This window comes from Anas platyrhynchos, chromosome 33 (assembly GCF_047663525.1).
Source record: "Anas platyrhynchos isolate ZD024472 breed Pekin duck chromosome 33, IASCAAS_PekinDuck_T2T, whole genome shotgun sequence".
Taxonomy (NCBI): Eukaryota; Metazoa; Chordata; class Aves; order Anseriformes; family Anatidae; genus Anas; species Anas platyrhynchos.
The window spans coordinates 677,185-704,000 of NC_092618.1; the positions used below are offsets into that span (position 1 = coordinate 677,185).

General features: G+C 40.7%; 1 protein-coding gene and 2 long non-coding RNA genes across 4 annotated transcripts; all 3 read right to left on the reverse strand.

The window, feature by feature from the left end:
* Positions 1–1,854: 1,854 nt before the first annotated feature.
* Positions 1,855–14,200, reverse strand: LOC140000245 (ATPase family AAA domain-containing protein 2-like). Of its 2 annotated transcripts, XM_072030062.1 has the most exons (13): positions 13,487–14,200; positions 13,050–13,176; positions 11,889–12,072; positions 10,730–10,915; positions 9,386–9,515; positions 9,038–9,234; positions 7,732–7,891; positions 7,263–7,376; positions 7,017–7,166; positions 5,695–5,943; positions 4,879–5,012; positions 3,449–3,577; positions 1,855–2,026 (listed from the first exon to the last, which is right to left on the reverse strand). In XM_072030062.1, the coding sequence occupies exons 1-12, from the start codon at positions 13,656–13,658 to the stop codon at positions 3,530–3,532; spliced, it is 1,851 nt and encodes a 616-aa protein (XP_071886163.1). In that variant the 5' UTR covers positions 13,659–14,200; the 3' UTR covers positions 1,855–2,026; positions 3,449–3,529. The 2 variants fall into 2 exon arrangements, with proteins under 2 accessions (XP_071886163.1, XP_071886164.1); XM_072030063.1 differs by lacking the exons at positions 1,855–2,026; positions 3,449–3,577 and having other exon boundaries at positions 3,608–5,012; positions 13,487–14,114.
* Positions 14,201–15,235: 1,035 nt separating this feature from the next.
* On the reverse strand, positions 15,236–17,329 carry LOC140000253 (uncharacterized). The gene is made up of 3 exons (XR_011805445.1): positions 16,118–17,329; positions 15,657–15,745; positions 15,236–15,323 (listed from the first exon to the last, which is right to left on the reverse strand). It is a non-coding gene; the product is annotated as an uncharacterized lncRNA (long non-coding RNA).
* Positions 17,330–18,002: 673 nt separating this feature from the next.
* LOC140000251 (uncharacterized) lies at positions 18,003–23,740 on the reverse strand. The gene is made up of 4 exons (XR_011805443.1): positions 23,248–23,740; positions 21,661–21,729; positions 19,380–19,490; positions 18,003–18,939 (listed from the first exon to the last, which is right to left on the reverse strand). It is a non-coding gene; the product is annotated as an uncharacterized lncRNA (long non-coding RNA).
* Between the last annotated feature and the right edge of the window lie 3,076 nt (positions 23,741–26,816).

A 26,816-nucleotide genomic window follows, 5' to 3' on the forward strand; every position in this document is an offset into this window, starting at 1 on the left:
ATTGACCACTGCGCAAAGCTCATCTTTAATGCTGTAGCCAAGTTAATTTATCTCCACCTTGTTCAAGTTTTTGTTACTAATGCCTAGTAAAAAAAGGGGCTTTAGGGCTTTGGGGCGACTACTTAAAGGATCAGGGGCACAGGTTGTGTTTGCCTCTGTCCTTCCGATAGGGGGGATCGATGCTGACAAGCAGACTCCACATTAACTTGTAGCTTCGGGACTGGTGCAACTGGTAGAACTTTGGGCTTGCTGATCATGGGAGGGTCTATGTGACACTGGCCTGCTACCACCAGATGAGATGCGCCTCCCTGTAGTGGTTTTACCTGGCAAGGTTTTGGTAGCACGGGGCCATAGGAGTGGCTTTTGTGAGAAGGATCTGGAAGCTGCCCCATGTTTGCTAAGGGCCCCTCTGCTGACCAGAGCTGAGCCAATAAGTCACAGAATCACAGAATCACAGAATTTCTAGGTTGGAAGAGACCTCAAGATCATCGAGTCCAACCTCTGACCTAATGCCAACAGTCCCCACTAAACCATATCCCTAAGCTCTACATCTAAACGTCTTTTAAAGACTTCCAGGGATGGTGACTCCACCACTTCCCTGGGCAGCCTGTTCCAGTGCCTAACAACCCTTTCGGTACAGAAGTTCTTCCTAACATCTAACCTAAAACTCCCCTGGCGCAACTTTAGCCCATTCCTCCTCATCCTGTCATCAGGCACGTGGGAGAACAGGCCAACCCCCACCTCACTACAGCCTCCTTTAAGGTATCTGTAAAGAGCGATAAGGTCGCCCCTGAGCCTCCTCTTCTCCAGGCTGAACAAGCCCAGCTCCCTCAGCCGCTCCTCGTAGGACTTGTTCTCCAGGCCCCTCACCAGCTTCGTCGCCCTTCTCTGGACTCTCTCTAGCACCTCAATGTCCTTCTTGTAGCGACGGGCCCAAATTGAACAGAGTACTTGAGGTGCGGCCTCACCAGAGCCGAGTACAGGGGGACGATCACATCCCTAGCCCTGCTGGTCCCACGATTTGCGCCTCTGTGAAAGCATATTTAAGACAGGGAAAAAAAACGCTGCGCCACACAGCAGCTGGGAGAGTGAGAGGAGTGAGGAACGGCCTTGCAGGCGCCAAGGTCAGTGAAGAAGGAGGGGGAGAGGTGCTCCAGGCGCCGGAGCAGAAGTCCCCTGCGGCCTGTGGTGAGGACCATGGTGAAGCAGGTTGTCTCCCTGCAGCCTCATGGAGCACCACGGTGGAGCAGGGTTCCACGCTGCAGCGCGTGGAGGAGACCACGGTGGAGCAGGTGGCCCTGCACCGATGGAGGCTGCGGCCTGTGGAAGACCCCTGCCGGAGCAGATTCTGGGTCGGACCTGTAGCCCGTGGAGAGGAGCCCACGCAGGAGCAGGGGGTCTGGCAGGAGCTGCTGCCCATGGGGGACCCAGGTTGGAGCAGTTTGCTCCTGAGGGATGGACCCCGTGCTACGGACCCATATCTGGAGTAGTTCTGGAAGAGCTGCTGCCTGTGGGAAGCCCACGCCGGATCAGTTCATCAAGGACTGCATCCCGTGGGAGGGATCCCACAGCACAGGGGACAAGAGTGACCGAGAAGGAGTGGCAGAGAAGAAGCACTGTAGACTGACCATAACCCCCGTTCCTTCGTTCCCCTGCACTGCTCGGGGGGAGGAGGTGGAAGAGGGTAGACGGGGGAGAAGGTGCTTTTGGCTTCTTTCCTTTGTTTCTCACTTCTCTATTATCCTATATATAAATATATAGGATAATAAATAGAGAGCTACATATATAGAACAAAAATATGAAATAAAAGTACTTAAATATGTTTAAGAATAATCAAATAAACAAATTTATTTAAAATATCTTAAAATACCTATATATGAAATTTTATATACCTATATGAGATACTATTTACTAAGTTGTTTACAAATAACAGAACAGTGTGCAACAAAAGCCTCTGGAGAGTAAAAATTAAGTATGTTGAAGACTACTTGTCGGACCAGAAGGCTGAGATTTCTTTCTTAATTTCCTAGTAAGAAAAAAAAAGACAAAATAGCAGTCAGCACAAATGAAAGCTTAAGAACACTTTCTATTACTATAAAAATAAATAACTTGTAATACATGGTTAGTAATATTTAGCAAACAGTGTGCTACCACCATCACAACGGCCTATTACCCCTTCTAGCTTCAGAGACATCCTTATACATCCAAAATAGAGAGGAGGCTATCAACTATATGGATCTCTCTCAGCAGTGGTTTCACAACAATTAGAAAGAAGAAACAGTTCCTGAGAAGCCACAACAAGCTCAAGTTAATTTCTGGACTTTGAATAATTACTCCTTAAGTTCTCTCTCTCTCTCCATACAGTAGAGCACGCTCCTGACTGACTTGTACAGTGCACTCTGAATAGGAGAGATTTGTTTGCCTATGCTAAAGGAAGAAATAGAAAACCAAGAAAGCTACTTGACTTTTAATACTTAAATTAAATGTTAAGTTACAAAAGTTCACAGGCCATGAGATCAGAAATAAATCTCTTCTCGAGCTAAAAGATCTCTTTTTTTTTTTTTTTCAGGAGCGGCCTCCCTGAATCTAAATAATCCTCTCACAGGCAGAACAGAGTGTCCGTTCTAACTCTTTATCAGATGTGGAAAAAGAGATCGAGATGACCAGTGCCTAAAAAAAAGAGGCGCTCTCTCTTTTTAAGGCAGACTGATCAGCACAACACATTTTATCTGTTCTCAAGCACAAGCAACTCTAAGATAAATGGGTTCAAGGATCTTCAATGTGAAGAGTGAATATCCAGCGTATACCGGGAACACCTGACTTGGACCATGGACGCCTCACGCAGATTTCGGAGGAATTCGGACAACTCAGAAATCATCTTTTACAGGAAGAGACCAGAGAATTTGACTCAGTGTAAAACTGGCACAGGCAGAAATCTCCCCAGTTACAGATGCTCAAGCGCATTAGTTAAAAAGAGATTAGAGTGTGACTAGAGAGAAGTCTCAAACTCTTGTTATATACTTAAATTTCTCTCCAAGGCTGGAACAACTGCTATCACCGTGCATGACTGGCTGTAGAGGGAGAGAGCAAGTGAAAGACTTAGAAAAGCACCTTCCCTTCATAGTCCTCCCACTCCCAAAATGGTTCTCAAGGAAAACTACTGACAGACTAAAGTTAACTGCTTTGAAAGGGCTGTGTGGGTGGACCCGTTGTCTTCAAGTTCAAGCTTTTTCCTGCAGAAACTGCCAACAATTATGCCAAATACAACAATGGTTTTGCAAGATGGATAAACGTCTTCCAGACTGAAAGGGAGAAGTCGTACTGTTGTTGTTGTCTGTGCACAGACACCTAAGCAGTAAAGAGCAATGCTAAACAACCACGATATCCCAGAACACACAAATACTGCGTAACAGTGACAGAAAGCGCTAGAATTCAAAACAAAAATTACCTCCACCAAATCGGTTTTGTCGTAGTCTCCTCTATGGTTGTAAATACACTGATTAATGACGCCATATACTTTTTCCAGGTGTTAAATGTCAAATCCCTTCGTTATCTTAGTGACAAAGCATAACAGTTTCTGAAGACAACAATGGAGCAAAACAACAACTTTAGAATAGTACAAGATCCTTTGAATACGCTCTATATGTTTTCAGAGGTTGAACAGTAACAATACAAGTGACAGCCTACTTTTTCTTACGCTATTAAATAAAATGTGACACTTCAGAGAACAGATTAAATATCCCATAAGATTTCAGCAGGGAAAATATGAGTTAATTTTTCATATTTCAGAGAAAGGAAAGGCTGAAATTTCGGACAATCTTTTACTACTAATCAATCACATCAACGGTTGTAATTGCAAGTCGACTGCTCCCAAAGCAGCAGGGAATGACACGATCCTCTTTGTAGGACAGCTGCTGCCACAGCAAAGCCACTGTTGCATTTCATTAGAGAAGCGTTGCAGCAGCGCGGGGCACTGTAAAAAGGCTGCAGATCTTGTAGATACAGCTGTGCCAGCTGGAAAAGGAAGCACCCTTAGGTGATTACCTTTACCCACGTGTGCCATGCCTACAACTCTGCTGGCAGAACAGGTTGCTCAAACGCCCAGAGCAAAGGTGGATTAGTTTGCTCAGTCCTACCTTTAAATTCAGGGGTGGGTAAATAGCAAAGTGACTGCTTGTAGCAATCACCTCTCTCTCACACAGCCATTTCTATTACCAAAGATGCAGAGATGATAATCTCTGGCACAGCAACAGTGACAAGCTAGTGGCAGCACCTTCTTCCACTGCCACAGCTGTCCATTAGCTGTGTGAGCCTGCGAGTATGTAGCTTTAGGGAGCAGCCATACCAAATGGAAATACTACTGCCCCCTGGAAATAATGCTGCTTATCATCTAATCAGCAAACTCTGCCTCCCTCGTGTATATATATACACACACACACACACACACTATAAGAACTTCTAATGCTGCACTTTCAAGGAATTTCAGAAAAGTAGTCACTTCTCCATGGCTAGCTAGTTTACGTCAACCTGCCAACTTCAGGTTTAAAATCATCACTGCAAGAAATAAAGATACTTTTCAGGTTCTTAATACATCAAAGCATGAAAAAAAAATCCCCAAATAAAAGCCCTCAAACCCATCATTAAAATTACAAATCATTAAATGATATCCATAATAGTACTAGCAGGTTGTCAATGTGGTATTTTAAAATTCAGCAAGGCCTTTTATCTTAAAAATTAGGCAAAGAATCTGTCTCCTAAACTACAGATGACCAGAAGCAAATGGTAGCCTACAGAAATCTACACGAGGTATGGAAACTAAACAGTCACAGTGCATATGTCCTATTTGAGCATCAAAAAAAAAGCTGAAATTAGACAGACTTTGAGCTCATAGCGATCCACGATAACTATGTAGTCTGTCTCTGTAGGAACTTGTACAGGGTTCTCATCACTTATCTGTTGCTGGTCTTCTTCCCAAGAATGTTCAGGAGTCACTGCTTGAAATGCCCAAGAATCTGGAAGGACACAAATTTCTTCAGTCAGGTTTCCTGTTTATCTAGAATACAGTCTCAGTGAAGGATCCTGTACCTGCAAAACAGTCTCTCTCTACAAATACAGAGACAGAATTGTTATCGTCTGCACTGAGAAATACTTGGCTTCTCCCTTCTTTCCAGCTAAAGCCACTGCTCCATAAAAAACAGAAACTAAGACAAAAAAAAGCAAACAAAAATACCCACAAACAAACAAAAAGCACTAATGAAAAGGTTAATAGTGAAAAAAAATAGTCATGTTGCCAATTCAGGTTAGGGAACACATCTTAGAGTACAACATTAGGGCTTAAGTCTCCTATTCCACATGTTACTCTGGATCCACGCATCTTGAAGTGCTGCTTTTTCACCTAAGCTGCTCGTTATTGGAAAGCACCTCGTACAATAAAAGAGTGTCAGTGACTGCTGGCTTTCAGTTAGGTACCATTAGAAAAAAACACACTTTAGAATCAAAAAAACAGCACCTACAGAAACGTGGGCTAGGCTTGCACAATTAGAGGAGCAACATCATTATGGAATAAACTGTGTGATGATTTTTGAGAGCTGTAACAGAAAAAATAGAGTGAAATTGAAGGCTAAAGCTAATAAATAGTGCAATCCTCCTCAGCAAGAATAGGGTGCTAAAGGATCTGATGGACTTCTCCCTTACCATTTGAACTTGGATTTCCATTAGTTATAGTTCCCCATCTTGGTGTTGAATATCCACAAAGCTTAGCACTTTCCTTTTCAGTGTTAAGTTTAACTTGACATATGTCAGAAACATGTTTGTCCACAAACTCTTCTCCATCACTATTGTTTTGGTCATCTGTTGGTACTCTGTTCTCTGTATCGAATTGAGAACTCTTCTTTGCTGCAGCATGCGCACAGTTGTTCCTTCTGCGCTTTCTTTCTGACGCACCTACAAAGAGACAGCATAAAAAAATAATCCAAAACATAACCAAAAGAATTCTTTCTTCAAAATCCATTATCTTCATCTTACTCAACTGACAAGGAAAACAAAGGAACTGAGCTACCACTGCCTATATCCCTACATATGCTGAGAAAAGAGTTGAAAGTTAATGGGGTCAGTTTGCTATTAAGATTAAAAACAAGCAAACAAACCACACACACAGCTACGGAATTTCATTCACTAAACAGTCACTTTCAGGATTTTACATGCTGAGGATTCTTACTTTGGATGGGCAGCATTAATACAACGTGAGGTTATTTGACAAAGTCACTGTCTTACTCCATGAACTAATACAGATGAACATCATAAAAGCCTCTGGAAATAAGCTCTCCTTCGAGTCTGGTATCAAGCTGAAGACTTCAAAAGCTGAATACGTGTTTGGAAGAGATTAATTAATGAGACAATTTTAAGGGAATATTCAAAGGAGAAAAAACATGAAGACTTATACCTCGTACGCTTCCTGATTTGGTAAACCTTTTGTGAAAAAACAAACTTTGTGGTTTTGCCCAACGTTCGTAGTATTCATATAGTATTGCAAAAGGATATGGGTGGAGTCCATGGCAAAATTCCCACTCTCACTAGTTAGACTTCCCTCCTTCAACTGGGAATCACAGTATGAGGTAGCTAAGGTTTTAGCATTTGGGGAAGGGAGGGGTGGAGTGGGGGTAAAAATGCCATTTTGCATAATTAAAAACTAGTTAAGTATTCAGAAACTGCCATCCACAACATTTTTTACCTCAAGAATTAGCAATTTAGGGGCGGCTAAATGTCAATTGGGCCATCAAAGTTGTTTTTGTTTGTTTGTTTGTTTGTTTGTTTTTTATGTTGTAAACCAACTTTCTTTGAACTTTAATTCATCACTATATTGAATGAATGACCTCTGGATTTCTCTCTCACATTTTGAAGTAAATTTGAAAACAAAATACTTCTGGCATAAAGAGCCAGGCATCAGAGACAACTGTTGCGCCTCAAGAACAGAGAAGGTATGAATGACAAGAGCAGCTGAATAAAATGCAACTTACCATTAGAAATGGGTGTACTGGCATCTACAGGTGCCGCTGTCATCTCCTCATTTTCATTACTCTCTTCCTCTGGTTTGTCGTCTTCAGTAGCAGGGTTCTGCTGTGGTGACTTGGAGTCGTCCCATGGAGACCACGCTGGAGAGGTGCGACCTTGCAATAAAGAATAGATACCAAAGATCTTTGTCGTGCATTTTCAGTTACAAATGCAGAGACAAGTCTTAAAATCCTTAGCGTTAAAGCACGTACCTCTTTTCTCACGAGATTCTTTAATTTGTTCACAAAGTCGTCCAAACTCTGTATCCATTTCGTTCCTCACCATTGAATATGCAGTGTCTTGCAAAACATAGGCTCTGTGACGATCTGAAATTTTACAGACTTTAACTGAATGTTGTCTACCAACCAATGAAACTGTTTTGATCACAGAAAAAAATTGCTTTCTTCATAGGTTGGTTCCGAAAGGTTATCTCAGTGAATATTTTCAGCATAACAACATAGAAGTTAATTAAAACAAAAGCACTAGTTCCTTGGGAACACTTATATCACAATTCCATGCCCAAGCAGCAAAATGGTAAAATATTTACAATGTGGTAAGAGATGTTCTCTGTGGATGTCCAAAATCATCTAATCCATCTGAAGTCTACTGTCTGAACACAGCATTTATCCATCTATACGTTTGACCGATTTTTTAAACTAGGGCTAAAAAGCACATCCTCACCTGTAGATCTTTGATCCGGGTAGTACTCTAAGGCATTGTTACAGATTAGATCGATGTCCTTCAGATAGTCTCCTGCAGTGAGGTACTGGTGCGAGTCAGTTTGAGTCAGAACTGTTAAAAGATCCATCGGCTCTTTAATCCTTGTGGCATAGTCAGGTACCTGCAGATCAAATACAAGCATTCAGAGGTTTTCTTAACCTTGCACACTGTCTACCAAAATTACTCTGAAAACTTTAAATAAATGACTTCCTAAAAACCCTGAACATTTGCGATGCATCGGAAGATGCTGAAATTAACCAGTTTGCTTCTCAAAAATGGAAGGGCTCTTTCAACTGGCATTAGAGCTGCTAGGAGAGGACAACAAGAAGTAGGGCGGTCAGAAGCACGTGCATGGTAGAGAAGAAACACTGAGGGTGGGAGATTCATTTCACTTTGCTTCAGAAAATCACAACAGTGAAAGCTGAGTAAGCCATCCGACATTCTCTTTGTTGTCGACATTGAGGAAAAGGTGCATGCATTGCACCTGTGAAGTACCTATTGCAGGCATCTACTTTAGAATGAGGTAACTGGGCCCAGAGGTGCCGAGTTCTTCCCTCAGACCGTAAGAGGAGCCTAATAACTAGTTCAGATGAGGACATATGTATCTGTCTGGATTTTTCACAGCTCAAGAACCTAGGAGAAAAGGGGAAGAAAAGCCAGTGGATGCCCACATGAAGAAGCCTTTGCTGATCCGCAGGTATATTCAAGTTATATCTGTCTTTGAAATATACGCCCCTAGTTTAGGCTTATCTAATCAATTAAGGAGAAAAAGGGATCTAAGCAGCCAATTGGAGGAAAAAGAAAACACACTGCACTTATGGTTGATTCCTATTGAGGAGTTCCAGATGAAACAGAGAACAGGATCTCAAAACTTACTTTTACAAACGGCTGCTCCTATTCCTGTTCCCACAGGTACTGACAGTCCAATAAAGGGCTTTAGACTTCATTAAAGTAGTCCTGTAAATACTGTTTGTAATTATAAGGAAAGATCTCTGGGCTTTTCAGTGCTGTGACATGCCTACATATCAAAGCCTTTTCACGAGCAAACTGTGTTGGCATTTGGACTGGCTTTTTAGAATGAAACCAGGGCTTTCAGCGAATAATCCAATAAGAGACGTTTGAGAGTCAGCAGAAGTAAAAGCACTGCCTCTGCTTCTTGCAAAATCCTAATAGTGCAGCCCTAAAAACAAAGTTGAACCTTCCCCAAAACGCTGAGAAATACGAACACTGAGAAGTTACAGACACACACAGATCAGCACTAGTTTACCTTCTGTGGGTCAACGGGCTTTGCAAATTCCCTGAAACGTCTGTCAGTGGCAAGTCTGTGAGTAATGTCCCTCAAGAAAATTCTAAGTTCACGCAACGTATCCTCCTCTTCCTCCTCCAGCATCCCTACTTCTTCCTCTTGTGGCTTCTGAGGCTCAGCTGGTGGTGCTACAGGCAGGACTTCCAACGTCCGATCAACTTCAATTAATCAGGAAAAATTAGCCAATTTACAGTACTCAAATTCAAGCATATGACAAATTACTGACAGAAAATGACCACCAAAGCAAATCCCAAAGAGCTAGTAACTTCGATAGGAAAGTTTAAGATGTACTTCTTATATCCTCCTCACCTGTTTTCTTTACAGGAGGCTTAGCCACTTGATTTAGAATTAGGTCCTCAAAAAAAGCTGCTCTCTCTGCCCTACCAGGCACCTCAATATTGCACACTTCTCCAAATTCCTTATTAAATAATTTTTGGATCTAAAGCAGAAGGAGGAAAGACATTTCAGATTTAAGGCCACAAAAACTCATCTTCTATTCCAAAAAGACGAGTACCTTTTAAAATTAATAATAACCTGAAGAACACAAACTGAAAAAAGTTATCTTCCTGGCCTTAAAAGGCTACATTTTCACAGGCTGGCACGGCAAATTCAAATATCACCTTTAAGAATCACCTGTAGAATTAAAGCTCGGTGAAGGGATTGTATGCTACACTGATAAAGTAATGGCTTTCACCACATCCAACATCGCTTCCTTTGTATTTACTTGCCTTGCTGCATCCTTTACTTAGAACCTTTATGGCTATAGAGGGAAGAGAAAGGCTTCAGCAGACAAGTGAGGGCTTTTTGCTGACTTTTTATTTCTCTACCAAAAGGTGTCTGAAGTAGCTAGTACCTCTACGTCTTCCTCCATTTTCAATTTCTAGTATTAAAAGGTAGGTAAGGAATTTCACTACTTATTTTAGAAGGAATTTAGAACCTGCACAAAAACTTCTGTGGGAACTCAAGCACTTTCAAAGCAGTTGATAATAAACACGTCTAGGTAAGGCCCGTTCTCTTCCCCCAGTAACTGAGACAAAATAATCAGAACGAGAACAGCGTGTTCCTGTTTTGGGCACCTTCCCTTAATGTAAACTCTCAGAAGTCAATGAAGTTCTGCATGTACTTTTACTACAGTTTATTTAGGAATACAACTAGAATTCCATTCCAAAGTTACTTGAGCAGAAATTGGAACTCAGCTTTCCAGCTTGGAAAGCTTTGGCCTATATGAAGAAAGAAACTGCTTTTTTTTTTTTTTTTTAATCAAAGTGTTTCAATTCTCTACTAAATTGCATTATTAGCAGTTTACCCAACATAGCATGGAATGGCAGACTGTCAGAAGAAATCTCTTCAGTAAAGACATCCTCTTGTCATTTCAAGCACTGCATATTCTTGACTGAACCACTTTGTAGCCACTGGAATTATTGTATTTATTATTTGCATGCGTGAGAAGGGGGTGAAAGTCACTTGCTTGACTCAGAAAAAACTTTAAGCAGATGCTTTCACAGTATTCTTTTTCTCTAAGCAAATTTTAAGTGATTTGTTAGGGTGCCTGAGTAATAACAGTATGCATTTAACAGCACAGCATTTTGATGCTGAAAGCATTCAAAAATTACAAGAAACTGAAGAAATAGTAAGAAAAGTATTGACAAATACCTCTTCTGGGAGATCTGAGTGACGTACATCAGACGTAGCAAGCAGCAAAACTGGTGAAAATGCTGGAATGTTACGTAGTAGAGTTAGAAAAGTAAGTTTCAAGGCAGGTCCAGCGTTGTCCCACCATAAATGGATATCTGGGACATAAATTATGCTTGGTGCTGTCTTCTGAGCATTTCGGATCAGCTAGTGAAAAGGAAAGCTTGGGTAAGAAAACTAAAACACGGAGAATAACCTGTTAATACATAGCTACATAGCCATCTGACTGCCCCATGAAATGAAACTATGTGAACAGAGTGGCAAGCATCCTTTCACATAAGGAATTTCTCTGGGCACCCTTTCAGATTATCAGTATTCGGAGAACTCTAGTCAGAAGATGGGAAGGATATATTCAGGCAGTGGCTAGACACCGTAGCTATATGGCCACAGCCACAATCAACGCATAACAAAGAAAGGAAATGTCCCTCTTTTGGGACACATCAGTATTCAGTAGTGTAACATGTCTGTCCTTACTTGTATAGCTCTCAAATGTTTCCACTAAAGGTAAAAATATTTTAAGGTAGTGATGCCAAACAATAAAATGGATTTCCTGCCTAAAAGTAAGAACACCAAATCTGTTTATTTTTTCTAGTTCAAACCACATCAGCGTGTTAATGCTTTTATTGCACACACTGCAACAGCACAAGTTGTGTATGTCCGTGTGAAAACAAAATAAACAGAAGCTCCAAACCTTGGTTGCCTTACTAATATAATTTAAAAGAAGGCTACAAAAAGTAGCCGACATGCAGTCTGGTACAGAGCCATCTACTGGGAGCACACAGTCTTAGGAGGCAATGAGAACTACTTTCTGGATCCCAGGGAGATGAGCAGCATTTCTTTCCACAAAGAGATGTTCATTAGCAACACCGCCCAGCTTCCTGAGCTGCTAGCAACATCCTCACTGTAAAATTGGGTATGGAAAATGTGGACATGTACAACATCCAGATTGTTTGTGGTGCTGTCTAAAAGAAAAGGGGATTTTCAGACAGAAGCAAACATCCCAGCACATTAAAACAAGGCCACCTCCATTACCAATGAATTTTGCTCACCTTACTTGCAACTCGACTGATCCTCTACATACAGTCAGTGAATCCGATGAGAATAAAAAGAAAAAAGGTACCTGTCCGCAGATTTCTTCTGGCGGTGCAACGTTTGTAAGCAGAACAGAAAGGTCCAGGGTGTGAACGGGAAACTTCTCCAAAGCGTGCAACACCGCGGGTGCCACGTAAGAAACCTGGCCGTACCCTTCTTTTCCTACTATTAGCAGACGGGGCCGGCGTGATGTTGGTTCGCAGAAAGCACTCCTAGAACAAGAGTTAAGAAAACAAGCTTATAAATGAGGTGCTGAATAGACACACAGATGTTCCAAGTACTTTTCCTATAGATTTTCTTTTCCCTCCCCAAATAATCCCAGTGGCAGTGGTACATTAAATACATGTAAGATTTCCAGTTAAGTTATTCAGTCATTCCAATTGTTTCATCTTCTTCCCTTGTGTTTCCTATTCTTTACTAAACCAAGACTGCAAATTAATATCCCTGCAATCTTGCTTTACTACTAGGAAATAAATTTGCAATGAGCATTTGTTTCCCCACTACAATCAGGCTGTACCTTTGCTGGCTTAAATCAAAGATGCTAGAGACTTAGCCTTGCTCTAGAGGACAGAAAATCTTCTGGACAGCACAGCAATAGAAACTGAGAAAAATAACTGATCCAGCTGCGACAACATGATCTAACTTTCCAACCGTGGGCTTGCATGACTTCCATACTAAAATACCACAAGATTAACACAACTTGGTGGCTTAACAAATAAAGACACCATTCAAATTTTTCTCAAGGTGTTTTAACAAGCCATTTCTCAGTGTTCTTTCTACTACAAAATTCACTACTGGTTTAACAATCCTGGAAAACAGAAGGGCAAAAGGTGGCAACACAAACCCATAAAGTTGGGGTACTTTTAGCTAAAAGGACAGATAGGACATGTATGCGGTCTTGAGTCTTTCAAAGAATGCCATGGATTAAGTCAACGTGTTCTGGTAGTCTACGGATCACTTTGGCTTAGGAAGAGAAGCCTGGGCTTTTCAATTGGGTCATTCAGAGCAACTTCATTACAACTTTAGTCCCTTCACCCTTTCTTCTTGTGAATACCAAGCACCCCTTCTACACACTAACTTGATGTTACCCCTTCGTCTACCACCCCTCACACTTTTAACAGCTGGAACTGTTTACAAAGGCTCATCAGACCTGAGAATTTAAACATAACAGGGATCTATCTTTCTTTACCTGCTGAAACAGAGGAGTTTTTTCTCTGGTCCGTCAGGCATTCCATCTTTGAATTCATCTCCGGAAACCAAGGATGCATCGTCATCACTGTCGAACATACCATCTTGTAAAATAGGATTTAAATGGTCTGAAAGGCAAAAGAGGTTTGTTAACTTCCCTGAATAGCCTTTGTCTCTTTCTCTTACATTAATACAGCTTCTAAATCAGTGCCAAAACCCTTTCTTCATTTGAGAGCACACACTGAAAGCTATTTCCTAGAGTTCATCCCACCACAGATCTAAGCAGATGGCACAAGGCCCTACAAAGCTGTACCAAGTCCCACTGCTGTGTACATATAAGGTACGCTACTCTTGGTGATTTTTTTCTCTCCCTTAGAATAAAGGAGCTTACGAACAATCTTTAGCAGAATTATAAAGAAGTGGATGCTGTGGTTATACCTTGCTGTCGGTCCTCCTTTAGCACTAGCTGTGCCTGCGGGAAGATCTTCTGCACAACTTGTAAAATATTCGCTACTGATCTTTTAAAAAGTGGCTTGAAAATGGGTGATAGTGCTTGTACGGGTGAAGCCTCGATCCTGTTTGATGCCGGAACAACCTTCTTCGGAGCCATGAAAAAGTCCTTTGCTTTTATTTTAATAGAATTAACGTCTAGTTGCAATTTCTCCCTACTTGCATAAATCTGAGGATAGCATCGGCGCAGAGAGCACAGAGCAGCTTCAGTACATAGGGATTTGATATCTGCACCACAGTATCCTAACAAACAAAAATCAAACGTTACATCAGTCAAGGCCCAGGTTTACAACATGCAACATTTAAAGAATTTGTCATGTCAAAACCAAACAGGTTAACAGGGAATTCAAAGTGCTACCGCTCTGCAGGGAAGTTTCATGTTGCTCACTGCCTGATATCCTGCGCTTATGCAGCTGAAGCAGACTCCTCATCAAAAACTATACTCTTGAGGCAGATGCCCCAGAACCATTTAATGTTCTCAGACAACAAGAGGAACGACAACAAAGAGTAAATAGATGAAAGCATCTAACTCTGATTGCTATGAAGGCGTGCCAGCTGCCTCGTTGACTAGTTGTGCAGCAAGGCACAAGAGCTTGGGTACTGCCTGGTACAAGCTAAGGTTCTTTACAACTTGGTCACAAGCAAGAATCCATTTTGGTTTCAGTCTTACCAATGCATTTCTCAGCTAGTTCATCAAGCAACATGTCCGGTGGCTTAGGGGTCCAGTCACGAGTATGAATCTTGAAAATTTCTTTTCTAGCCTGGAAGCAAAATCATTGCATTTTAGCTTGTCTCAAGTTTTCCTTAGAAATACCAACAAGAAACAAACAAACAAAAAAACCAAAACAGTCCTCCCTCAAAAACCCTCATCTACTAATACGCTTTTCTTACTTGCTCAACTTTCAAGTATTTTACAGTTATTTAATATACACTCTGCATTGTCAACCAGGAAATTGAATATTTCTTATTTGTTACACTGGACTTTTTTCTAGGAACCTACAGTGAAAGAAAAGGCATTTATAGCTTCAATAACAAGTTTCCAAACTATGAGACCTAAGGACCCAGAGGAAAATACTGCAATGAAAAATTTATCCAGAAACATTTCTTTGTTGTCCAAAAAACTTCTCTAAAATTTAACAAGCTTTCATTGTGACAGTCTCATTACTTCATCACATTTGCTTTTCAGGCAGTAAATTCACAGAAAGCACTTCTGGCACAATGTTTCAAATTGCTACAATTACTATAAAGAAGAAAATAATTATGACTCAAACTACTACCACTGATCCGGGGCACAATCAAATGCACACACGTCCCCTATTCATTCATAAGTGAAGGATTGAGACCAAAAACACAACTTCATGATGAAAGCGCCCAAGTGGACTAAATAATTAAGCAAACAGGTACAACTTTGGGAATGAAAGGTTTGATTACAGAACTAACTACTTGGTGGTATCATCTTGACCATATATATTCAGTACCGGATTTGCCCTCCACAGAACAACGCAGTGTCTCCACATATCACTCTCTTGTTCAAGTTGTCAATTTTTTTTTCCTATAAAGTTGGACTTTGCCATGGTAGCGCTAACGTTGAATTTCAGTTCTCACCTCTTTATTTGGCAAGTTGAAGAGGAACTCTCTGTCAAAGCGTCCTGGTCTTCATAAAGCAGGATCTATAAAATCCAGTCTGTTGGTAGCTCCGATTACCACGATCTCCCCTCTGTTAACTATGCCGTCCAGAAGCGTCAGAAGAGTTGAAACAATGGAACTAATAGAAAAATATAATTTTTACTTACTGGTTCAGTAAATTTTGTCACATTCCATATGACTTTTTTCCATGAGTAGTCATAAAGGACAAGCTTTTTAAGGACAAGACTCATTTTAAGACATAAACAATAGGTAAGTTAACACAGACCACAAGCTGATATCAGGCTTAGTAAACTGGTTTCAACTATCATTTAGAAGCACCTGTTTTGGCATTGAGTTACAAGTTTTCAGGATAAATTAATGTGTTCACAGTAAATTAAACAGGTCATCATCCTTTTTTTTTTTCATTCCCCAAAGATCAAGCAGATTTTATGTAGGTGCAAAACTGTAATACCTATGAATGTGGTCTTGTTTACTGGAGCGCACAGGAGCGAGACCATCTATCTCGTCAAAGAAAATAATTGAAGGTCGCATCTGATAGGCCTAGCACAAAAACACAGAGTAAAACACCATTATCTAAAGGAAAAATACACAAAAACATCATGGTTGGAATGTCATCTAAACTAGATTTTTCACTTCAGCCTCTGGGACCTCTACTGATAGAGCTACTGGAGTATCTGGCATGACTAACAGAAGACAGCAGTCTGTGTCAACCCACTGTATCCGGGTGACAGGAAGCAAATCGTTCCAGTAGTTCCAACAGCTGACATTCACAGCAGAAACACTGGCATTTCCATTTCAGTGGGAAAAAAAAAAATAACAAAATACAAAAAAAGCAAGTTCTACTTAAAAACGTTGACCACAGAAAATAATGGTTTCAACTCTGACAGAACACACTGTGCATTTCAACCTTACCTGTTCAAATAACACACGAAGTTGGCGTTCTGATTCCCCCACGTATTTTCTCATGCAGTCCGAAGCACTTCTCATAAAAAATGTTATTTTTCTGTCACTTCGGCTATATTCATTGGCAAGTGCACGAGCAACTAGTGTTTTCCCTGTTCCTTGGGGGCCATAAAATAGACAGCCTCTGCAATAAAAAAAGATCCAGATAGGAAAAAAAAACATCATGATGAGTACCTCCTACAACCATCATCTCTAGAACAAGCGTCTTTCCTAACCAAAACACATCATGTACAAGACAGCAGTAATAGCTGAAGTGTGGGTAGAGTCAGAACAGATAGAAGTTCTGCATTTTTACAACGTTTCACAAGAAAATTCATTTTTTTCACCCAAAGAAATGAATAAGGGGGTAACTCAAGTGTATAAAACCTTCAAAAGAGAGCATACTGTCCCAGAAGGACACTTCCAAAACTGCTGACAAACAGTTTGATCACAGCAAACCAGAGCCAAACAGGCAAACTTCAGCACAGAATCTGAGAATGGGCTGAATGGTGAATCACCACTTCATTCTTCAGTGATAAACTGCATATTCTTGCTTTCACAATATGCAGAATCTGATAGTAAAGCATTTAATGCTCCTCTCAAAAGCATTAAGTTACTGGGTTTGGTCTCTCAGACCATCTATTGCTGATGGCACGTGAGGAAGCCTAAAGCCGGAAGGAAAAGCGATGCCTTAGCACTCAGAGGGAAAAAAAAAGAAAACAAAAGTAGGCAGGAAAAACAATTGGGCTTCCAGGCAACATATTACAATTGACTTCCACTAGATAATCCCTTCTTGCCTACAAACTAATCAAGCTGACTTGTACATAAAACTGAGAACAAAACCACTCCAACCCAACTAACCCAACTTTTTAAAGACACCAGACGGTAAAACTTAAAATTTTAAGACGTTGCTTATATTTTTAACCTACAAATATTCTGGATTCTATCCATTTTTAAGAAACCACTTTTTGCCACTACTAAAACAAACGTTCACCGCTGCCAAAATGTTGAAGCATGGAAGCATATTGATACCTTAATTGAACTTTCTCCTGAAAACAGCTGACTTACGATTTATCACTTTAATGAGTTACCCTGGGGACTGAATATTGAACCGCTGAAAAACTTCTGGATACAGGAGGGGAAAAATCACCATCTCTTTCAAAGCTGTGATGTGTTTGGAAAGACCACCCACATTCTCAAATCCAATCTAAAGAGAAATTCAACACAACAGAGTTTGTATGCTAAAGAAAGCAGCAACCTAGATCAAGGTTTCATCAGAAATTATCTCAGCACAATGGAAACATTCTGGGCAATTTTTGAAGTTGCTTTAGAGAAAACCATCAACAAAGGTAGTTGTAGATGGCACACTGAGATCTTTCATAATCCCTGGAAACACTCGCTGACACGATGATTAGTTTAAGACTTACCGCACTATCTATTTGCATTGCATCTCCCTGACTTCTGCCAACTTTCTTCTGATCCCTCTGAACTCTCTTTAGGTCCTGTTTCTGAAGTTTCACTCAAAAAGTCCTGATTTGAATTAAGGAGAAGTTATAGGGCTTCTTTTTCTTTAAGATGCAACTTGAAGATTTTTGTTTTTCATAATAATGCCAAGCAAATGTAAAAAACATTAATTAATATACAGAAGACCTAATTAATTGACATAAACTCACACAGTTAAATTTAGATAAACTTAAACATGGCTAAATATTCATTTGAAGGAGATTCATCCCTCCCCTGTTCTCTAATGACAGCAACCTTCTTGGAGATGTGCTCTCGCTGTCCTCACTGCTCTCACCACTCTCCTCCGTATCACATGTGCTAAGCAAGGGAGATGAGCAAAGGGTGTAGAATCACTGATGTCATCTGCATGTCTCTGTCTGCAAGCAAGCATATAAACCAGAAAGTTAAAAAGAAAATAGAGCAGATACTAAGTAACACCAAAAATTAAGGGAATTCTATCTCAAAATTTATTCTGAGATCTATTTTCCAGTCCATTGTACTCCTTAGCAATCTGATTTCAAAGGCCATGACATGATTTTCCTCGTGACAACTGTCTGCTTTCAAGAATGCTCAACAAAATATCTGGCAATCAACAGCATTCTCTACGCACTAACTGCTTACAGAATCCAAGAAGCCTTTATCACCACTAAGGCAATTTATGATTTCATTTAGATCTTTTATTGTTTAAGGTTAACTTCATATAGAAACATTAGTTGATTCCAAACAGAAACTAGAGTCAGTATTTGAGTGATAACTTTTTTTTTTTTTTTAATCCAACAAAACTTCCATAAAGCCTCTCCCTCTAAATCGAATAAAATTATTTTTGGTTTTAAGAAAATAATTTGTATCCTTCAAGATTAAATAGTGTGACTAAGATTTTTAAGGGGGGATTCTGGCTTCAGTTCCAGAACCAAAGAATTTCAGTTACAGAAACTCAGACACTACCTCCATAATCATCTTATCAGCGACCCACAAATATTGGATTTAAAAAAGAAACCAACTTAAAAGTATCCACCTCCTGCCCTCCAAATATTTCTTTCCTCTCTATCCTCAGACTACCAAAGTACCGATCATAAACTTACTCTGTAATTACCACTAAACTGAAAACCCTTTGAAGCATTATGCAGTAAGGAGACTGACAGCTCTACGGATAAGTAAGAGCTATCACTAGCCATACACCAACCTGGCACGTCTTCTACATTTTTGTGACCCAGCATTTTCAAGTGACTCTTTCTGTCTGACAGAACAGGGCTGGCCCGAGTTAGTCCTCTCTCGATCTCTTTGTCTTACTGAAAGGAAAGAATTTAGAATAATGATACAGATACATTTAAGAGAGGAGGAAATCAAAAGATAAAGAAAATGCCACGTGTTTCACTCATCCCTAATTCCAGAAGAATTTTTAACCGTTTTTGCTTTTCATCAGTGCATGGTACAAGTGGAAAACTACGCCCTTTTTAAAGGTGAACTGAAAATCACAAGAGCAAGACTATGAAGTGTGATTAATTACTGTCATATCAAGGATACATAGCACTAAGTACGCCAAACAGCAAAGAAATACAATGGGCACAGGACACACGTGTCTGATAAAAACAGCGAAGTTCATGTGCAGAATGAAGGTACAGAACTGAAACAGAACTGTGTGCGCAAACACATGTATTTGCATTGAAAAAAATTATCTCACTTATGTGCAAGAAATAAGGTTTTAAGAGAAACTGTGCGTTCAACCTACTTTCCATAGGAGCTTGGTAGCGGTCAACAGGTTTCCTCCGTCGAAGGTTGTAACGCCTTGGAACATCTTCACCGTCATTTTCTTTGTTCTCACTTCCTCTTGCTGTTTGTACTGTACCACAAAATGACACCGAATCGTTAAGTACTTTTGCAAATTATATGAAATCCAAAATGCATTACACAGATGCCTGTAAGTTTTATTATTATCATTATTTTAATGACACAGTGGATCCTGCAAAACCTTAAGATGAATTTATGCAAGTCACGTTTCAGAAATCACAAATCCTAGCAGATGAGCATGCATCTAGACATTGTCTGTCCTCTCTGAAACTGCTGATGGACTTGTCGTCAGCCTCAGTGTTTAACAACAGGCAAAATTCTGTCATATTGCTTAGCTAAGATGCAGATCTTCTGAAAACAGCTATTTCAGAAAGTCACTTCTTAGTTTGAGAAAGTGTTTAATGGAAAGGGTTTTAATAATCTGTAGTGCTAAGACTAAGCACAGTAATCTAAGTCCAAGTCTAGCTCTGCCACAAATTCTGTGAGCAATAATGGGCCAGACACAGGCTTGAAGCTCACCAATGAGAAAACAATGCCAAATGCACATAAGCTTAGGCCATTAGCTTCTGTCAAGTAACCTGAAGTTGTTTCATGAAAGATGGTAAAAAACACAAAAACCAGAGTGCAATTATCTACTGGGTTCTGGTGAATATCCTCTCACGTTAACAGCAGGACACCGAGGAAGGAACGTACATACTCCGTTCACCTACCTGTTGGCCAAAAGGACTTATCTTTTTTTCTTGGAAAGCACCGCCCTCTTTGGTTTTTATTTTTTAACCCCAAAGGTTGCATTGCTTTCTGAATGCAAGGTAGGTGCCATGGGGTATACAGACAGCACACGGAAAACTGAGCGATCAGTAAATGAGTTTGTGATCACTACCATCTCCAGTCCTTGGTGTTCCAACACTTCTATCACAAAAGCATGAATTTCTCTGCTTTATTGCTCCACTAACCCTTTCCTTTGTTCCAGTAACTTCCTTTGTAACAACACTGACACTTTCCTCACTCTTTTCTGGCGTATTTTTCATTATAAAAGTATATTCTAGCTCTTTCCTGATTTAAAATTGTAGTTTGCATTTTGATCATCAATTAATTGCCCCGGGCTCATTTCCCATTCAACGTGCTATTTAAAATTCCTCTCTACAAGCCTCTACTGCACAGCTCCCTGAAACCCACACACTTTAACCAAGCTTCTCCCTCTAGACTGGCCCCCGCCTTGTATTCAAGCTACTCTTATTCAGACTTTGAGCTAATGTTTTCCTAACTAAACCTCCAAAGGAGTCAACTCTGCTTCTCCCTTACTAGTCCATGGCCCAGCCATTCTTCCTCCGAAGAACTTCCCTCGGGTTCCCACCTGCCACTGTGCATCTCTCTGCTCCTCTGGGCCTCTGAAGGGAGGAGCAAAGTATTTTCTGGGGCTCAGCCTCCTGTCACTGTCTCTCTGAGCTCCTTTGCAGGTGTGCAGGTGAGCTCTCTCACATAATCTAACTTGTCAGCTCATCTACTGCAACACCCTTTTCGGTCCTTAAGTACAGTCTTGCCCTGTTCTGATCTGTTTAGAAAGCTCCTACGAGGATGATCTAATTTACTGCCTTAATCACAACTAACATTCTTCTTAAAAACTGTAAGTTTTCCCATCACTTCCAAGTTAATATGGCCTTTCGTGGCTTAACCTCATTCCACAAATCACTGAGTACCCAGATGACAGCTCCTAATTACAGGCCCTGACAGCAGCTTACGGCGACTGCCTCCTAAACGCAGAAACGCACAACGCTATCCTCCCTCCTGCTGAGCTTCACGCTTGGGAGGAGCTTTTCATAAACATCTGGCAGCCTATCTACCTTGCTTCCTGAAAATTCTTGCTGTGCTGCTCAAAACCATGAAAACTGTCACGCTCCTGCTGTAGCGGTATCACCGTTTCGCATGCTGAGTAATAGCAATGCTGTCCATTTCTTTCCATTCCCACCTGTCTACAACCATCTGTTGCCTTTTATCTTGTAAGCAGTTTGGAAAAGCGCTGTTGTTTTTGGTGTTTTTTTTTTTTTTTTACCTGTTCTGAGCTCACTACAGTACAGCCCTAGAGCTCATACTAAGGCTTGTGAAGTCAATAGCAACACAGAATTTTTACAGAAGACAAATACCCTGTAGATTAGCTTCTTTCAATTGTTTAAGGCTTTTGGTTAGAACAGAGTAAAGAAAACTTAAAACCAGAACTCACCAACCTCATCTGGACTGCCAGGTCCAGTTCTTTCAAAGTCTGACTTCACTCAGGTGAAGATATCAAGGTTCTCCTAATTCCAAGCAGCAAGAAAGATCGGTCACAAACGTGCAGAAAAACAGACGTGCATACACGTACATCCACTGACAGACACGTCTGTCTGTTGATGCTTACACAGTAACATTATCGAGGCACCCCGTATACACACAAAAAATAAATTATTGCACAAGAGGAGAGAATGGGAATATGATTGCGTGCACCCACAATCAGCAACAAGAGTTTCTGCTCTAAACCAGGGCTCAGTACATGCAGTGGTTAAATACTTGCCCAGATACACAACTGAGTGCATTAGTTAATCAGAGGTTAATAACCTACAGCGTGACAGAACCAAGGAAAAAGAACTACCTTTCTAGCAGACATACCAAAAGAAATCATACAGGCGTGTGAGAGATGCTAATAAAAAGTACTGTGGACAATTCTGGATTCATTTCACAGCCCTGGGCAACCAGCTCTAGGTGTCCCTGCTTGAGCAGGGGAGGGTTGGACCAGGTGACCTCCAGAGGCCCCTTCTAACCTCAACCATTCTGTGATTTGAGAGAAAAAAAAGGGAATTCAGAGCTAAACTAAAAGCTATGAAAGTAGGTTATCGGGAAGTTTTAAAATGATGTGCCTATCATTCAAAAGAACAGTAATTTAATAAAATAGTTGAATTTAATAGAGCAAAACTAAGACAGAGGAAGTATGATTGCTGCATACAACTTTAACAGGGGTTCCTCTAGAGACAGGGGTTTATTTAAGCTCTCAGGCAAGGCCAGCACACAAACAAATATACATAAAGTAGCCATCAGTTCATTCAGCTGGAAATTTGAAAGGCTTCAAGTTCCTGAAAACTCTGGGAGCAGTTTGCAACCAAGGAAGAATTCTAAAATGCAAGTTAGGTCAATTAAAGAAAACAGCTCCATTTGCCTGTAACAGATGATTAAAGCTACATGATACTGGAGATTCTTTGTGAGCTCTCAGGAAAAAAAACGTTAACAGGAATCAAAATTCGAGTGAGTGACCAACACAGGAAGCTATGCACTGCCTTTTGTTAAGCTTTCCAAGTAAGTGCGTTCCTGAGCATGACGAGAAATATGATTTAGGAGTTAAGGAGAAAAAGCTAAACAGCTTAAACTGCCAAGCTGATGGAAAGCACCAGTCTTTTTGCATATTCAGTCCCCCAGGCAGAGCTTTTAGTAACATTTGGAGTAAAAACCCAAGTCCGAAACAGCTGTTTGTAAACAGCGTCCATTCAAAAAGCAGAAGGCAATTCAGAAACTGGAGTGGAAGACATGCATTTCAGCATCTCCCCGTTATCCCACATCTTCTGCAGAAGATGCTTCCTCCACTCTGAAAAGATATCTGGAGCACAACCCTATCAGTAAGACATGAAGATATAACCAGAGAGCAAGACCAAATGGTAGTTTAGACCACACTATTCTTTGGAAGGAAGTTATTTCAGTTCAATTAAAATTACAACTAAGTTACTTCCCTACGTGAAATACTCTACAAAAATGGCAAACTGACAGAGTATTTGCTCTGTCATTTGTACCTCAACATCTTCCCAACATCTTTGGCATCTACGCATCTGCTCCATTTCATCCATTTTTTGTAGCACAACTTCCGCAGTACTAAGATACAAACTTGACATGTAAGAGCAAAGTTAGGTATGTATGAAAAAAATAAAACAGCACACACAATCAATAAGAGATTTTAATGTAGTATGCACAAAGCAAAAGTCATTGACACTTAGCCAAGACTTTAGACATTACCAAAAAATTAGGTCAAATCTTTAGTTTTGATAGAGATTTAAGAACAAGCTTTTGAGGATTTGCAAACATACGCTGTTTTCAGGTTTATTTTCCCCTCTTACTGAGCACATTTAAAATATATATATATTTAAATGCAGGAGGAAAATAAGAATTCTGACATCCTAGTAAGATGATATAAAAAAATTATGTCAACTTTTAATCCTACTTAAGTTGCTCTGCACAGTAGCATTAAGTCATTTTTTGTTAACCAAGGAAAGGCTGTTTGTTCTTCTCTACATGAGAATCTAAGTTTCGTGTTGTAGAAAATGATGAAATGAAAGGAAAGCAAATTCTGAAGCAGAAAACAATTTTGGCTTCAGAAACAGAAATAAACCATGGACAGAAATGCAGAATCGCTAGGACTACTTTGCTTTGACTGTATCAAACCGTCCTCAGTTTCTTAACCAAGCATTACATTCACTTTTGTGAGTATGGAACAAAAAGTTCATTAAAAATGACGGCACTTCTGATGCTAAGAAAACTGCCAAATGGGGAAAACTCAACAAATTGAACTCTCAATGCCAGGAGCAGCCATACCTCTTTGCTGTCAAAAAAAAGAGCAAGTCAAGGCCAACATCATGCCATAGTGCAAAGGCTTGCTAAGAAAGATCATTTTAAGAGGTCTGCAAGAAAAGATGACTTACTTTGTTATAAGTTTGTCAAATAGAATGGACGAGTTAGTAGTAGAGTACCGACTGCGTTGGACTCTACAGCTGCGGCGCAGCTCCAAGTCCCTGTTTTCTCCATGGACTCGTCTCATAGTTTTTGCACCAGCTCTACTCCTCAATGTTCTGGTGACTGAAACGTGGAAAAAGTATTTTGAAACAGTCAAGATGGGATTCTCCTTATTTCACCATTGCTCTTGTAAAATGTAAACAAACAAAAAAGGCACCCTAAAGTGGATTGATTTTTCTTTAAATTTCAGATCAGAAGTTGTTGACACAACCGCTGCATTACACTTATTTATCGCTCTGCACGTTTAAACTGTCTACTTAAAAACTGTGACCTGTAGAGAAATTTTAAAGAGACTGAAAGCTAGCCAGACAAAAACAAACACACAACTTTTGTTCCATGCAGGAGGGAAATTTACTCCAGTTATTTCTGTCTTGGAAAAGTGAGAACAATCAACACCTTTCTCTAAGGTGTTTTCACTGCAGGAGGGAAATTTACTCCAGTTATTTCTGTCTTGGAAAAGTGAGAACAATCAACACCTTTCTCTAAGGTGTTTTCACTCCATTCATGTCAAACTGTATCTAACAGTGCTCAAAAAAAACACTATTACATTGCAAGCCTCTTCCTAAGAGGTGTATGTTTTATTACTCTGTTTATGCATGCAGCACTTTCATTTCCTGCATTATGATCTAACAGCTCAAGGAGGTAAGAATCGTTTCAAGAGAAACACCCAAACACCAGATAACTCAAACTCGTGCTTTTTAGAAAAAAGCCTGCCCATTGTTTACCGTACAGCACCCTTTGGCACAGGTTTGTTGCTTGCACTGTCATTAAAAGAGCCAAGAGGACAAGGGGAAGGGAAGAGCTACACCACTGTGGTGGTAGGATCACAGCTTAGTTTTGTGGTTGCCACCTATAAAACTAAGTTTAAACTTACCAAGTATCAATTTACTTTGCACAATTAGAACAGTTTGCTTTGTGCCTACGAAGCTGCAATTCACACTGCTCCCTCCCCAAGGAATTCATAAAATCTCCTATTTGCACCTACCTCTCTTCACAGAAAAGTCACTGATGAGTGAATTCAGCTGACTACAGAAGGCTTTGGGGCCAAATGAAAGCGATGGAGTGACCAAGTGCCATCCTCTTCAGTAACCAGCATAAATCGGTATCCCGGGGAGTTACAGCCACTTACCTGTGTTATATTCTTTTTTTTGTTCCAATTTCGGCTTTCTCAACTGCCTACATTAAGAAAGAGGACAGGGGAGAGAAGGGAGAAGAGACTTTTTGTATTAGACCCATCAAGGATGGGAAATTTCACCATGTTTACAAGCCAGTGCTCCATGGTATACAAAGAGAAGCCTGTAGGCCTCACGGAGGATCCAGATCCCAAGTCTGCTGTGTACCATATACATGCGGTTCTGTATGTACCCACATTTCCTAGCTTGCTCATGTTGAATTCTCAAATTTATGAGCAATAGCACCCAAGTGGAAAAGATACATGTCCTGGTTTCAGTTAGGACAGTTAGTTCTCCTAGTAGCGGGTACGTTGCTATGTTTTGGCTTAGGATGTGTAAAAGGATGTTTAGAAGAGTGCTGATACCACCCCGATGTTTCAATTGCTGCAGAGCAGTACTTACAACAAGCCAAGGACCTTTCGGTGTCTCACTGTCCTACTAGCGATCAGAATTGGCACACAGCAACAGCTGCAAGGGGACAGATTCAGGATGGCCGACCCCAACTGGCCAAAGAATTCCATGCACACAGAAATCACACACACAATTTCTAGGTTGGAAGAGACCTCAAGATCATCGAGTCCAACCTCTGACCTAACGCTAACAGTCCCCACTAAACCATATCCCTAAGCTCTACATCTAAACGTCTTTTGAAGACTTCCAGGGATGGTGACTCCACCACCTCCCTGGGCAGCCCGTTCCAGTGCCTAACAACCCTTTCGGTAAAGAAGTTCTTCCTAACTGTAATACACAATAAATGTTTGTTCATTGTCTTTTGTAAAAACAAGGAGTTCTGTTTGAGGAACAGGAGTGGTGAAAACTCCCTGCTGAAGTAAGGAGCTGTATAATGCTTAGCTAGACACTATGAAAATTCCTTTGCTTAATGTAACAAAAAAAAAGAACCCTCTCCCCTTTTCTCCTTCTGCATCTCAGTTGCCTCTTTTGTTCAAAAAACACTGCTGCAAAGCTCATGTAACCATCTCCTGATAAGTTGTTAAACTAGTGTATCAACATCTTGCCTTCCTGTCTCACGCTGGGCCAACATGACCAAATAAAGAAAGAAGTTGAACCACAACGCCGAGGAAGACTACGGCCTTCATCTTCACAACCACCAGAGGGACAGAGACGACCCCCTAGCAACAGTGCGCGCAGTCGCAGAACATACCCGGACGTGCTGCGTAATCCTGAAATCACCAAGATATAAAAAGGGACCCTGGCGGGGGTGAGGTGCGCGCCGTTGGCGGAGCCGAGACTCCCCGGCCGCCCAGCGCTGTTTTGCTTGCTGTTGCTTACTCAATAACTTCCTTTCATCTGATTGAAAGACCTTCGGAGGGGGCGCCCCGCTGATTTCAGCGGCCTTCGCTAGGACTACTTTCATTCAAATCCTTCACCGACGAACCCTAAAT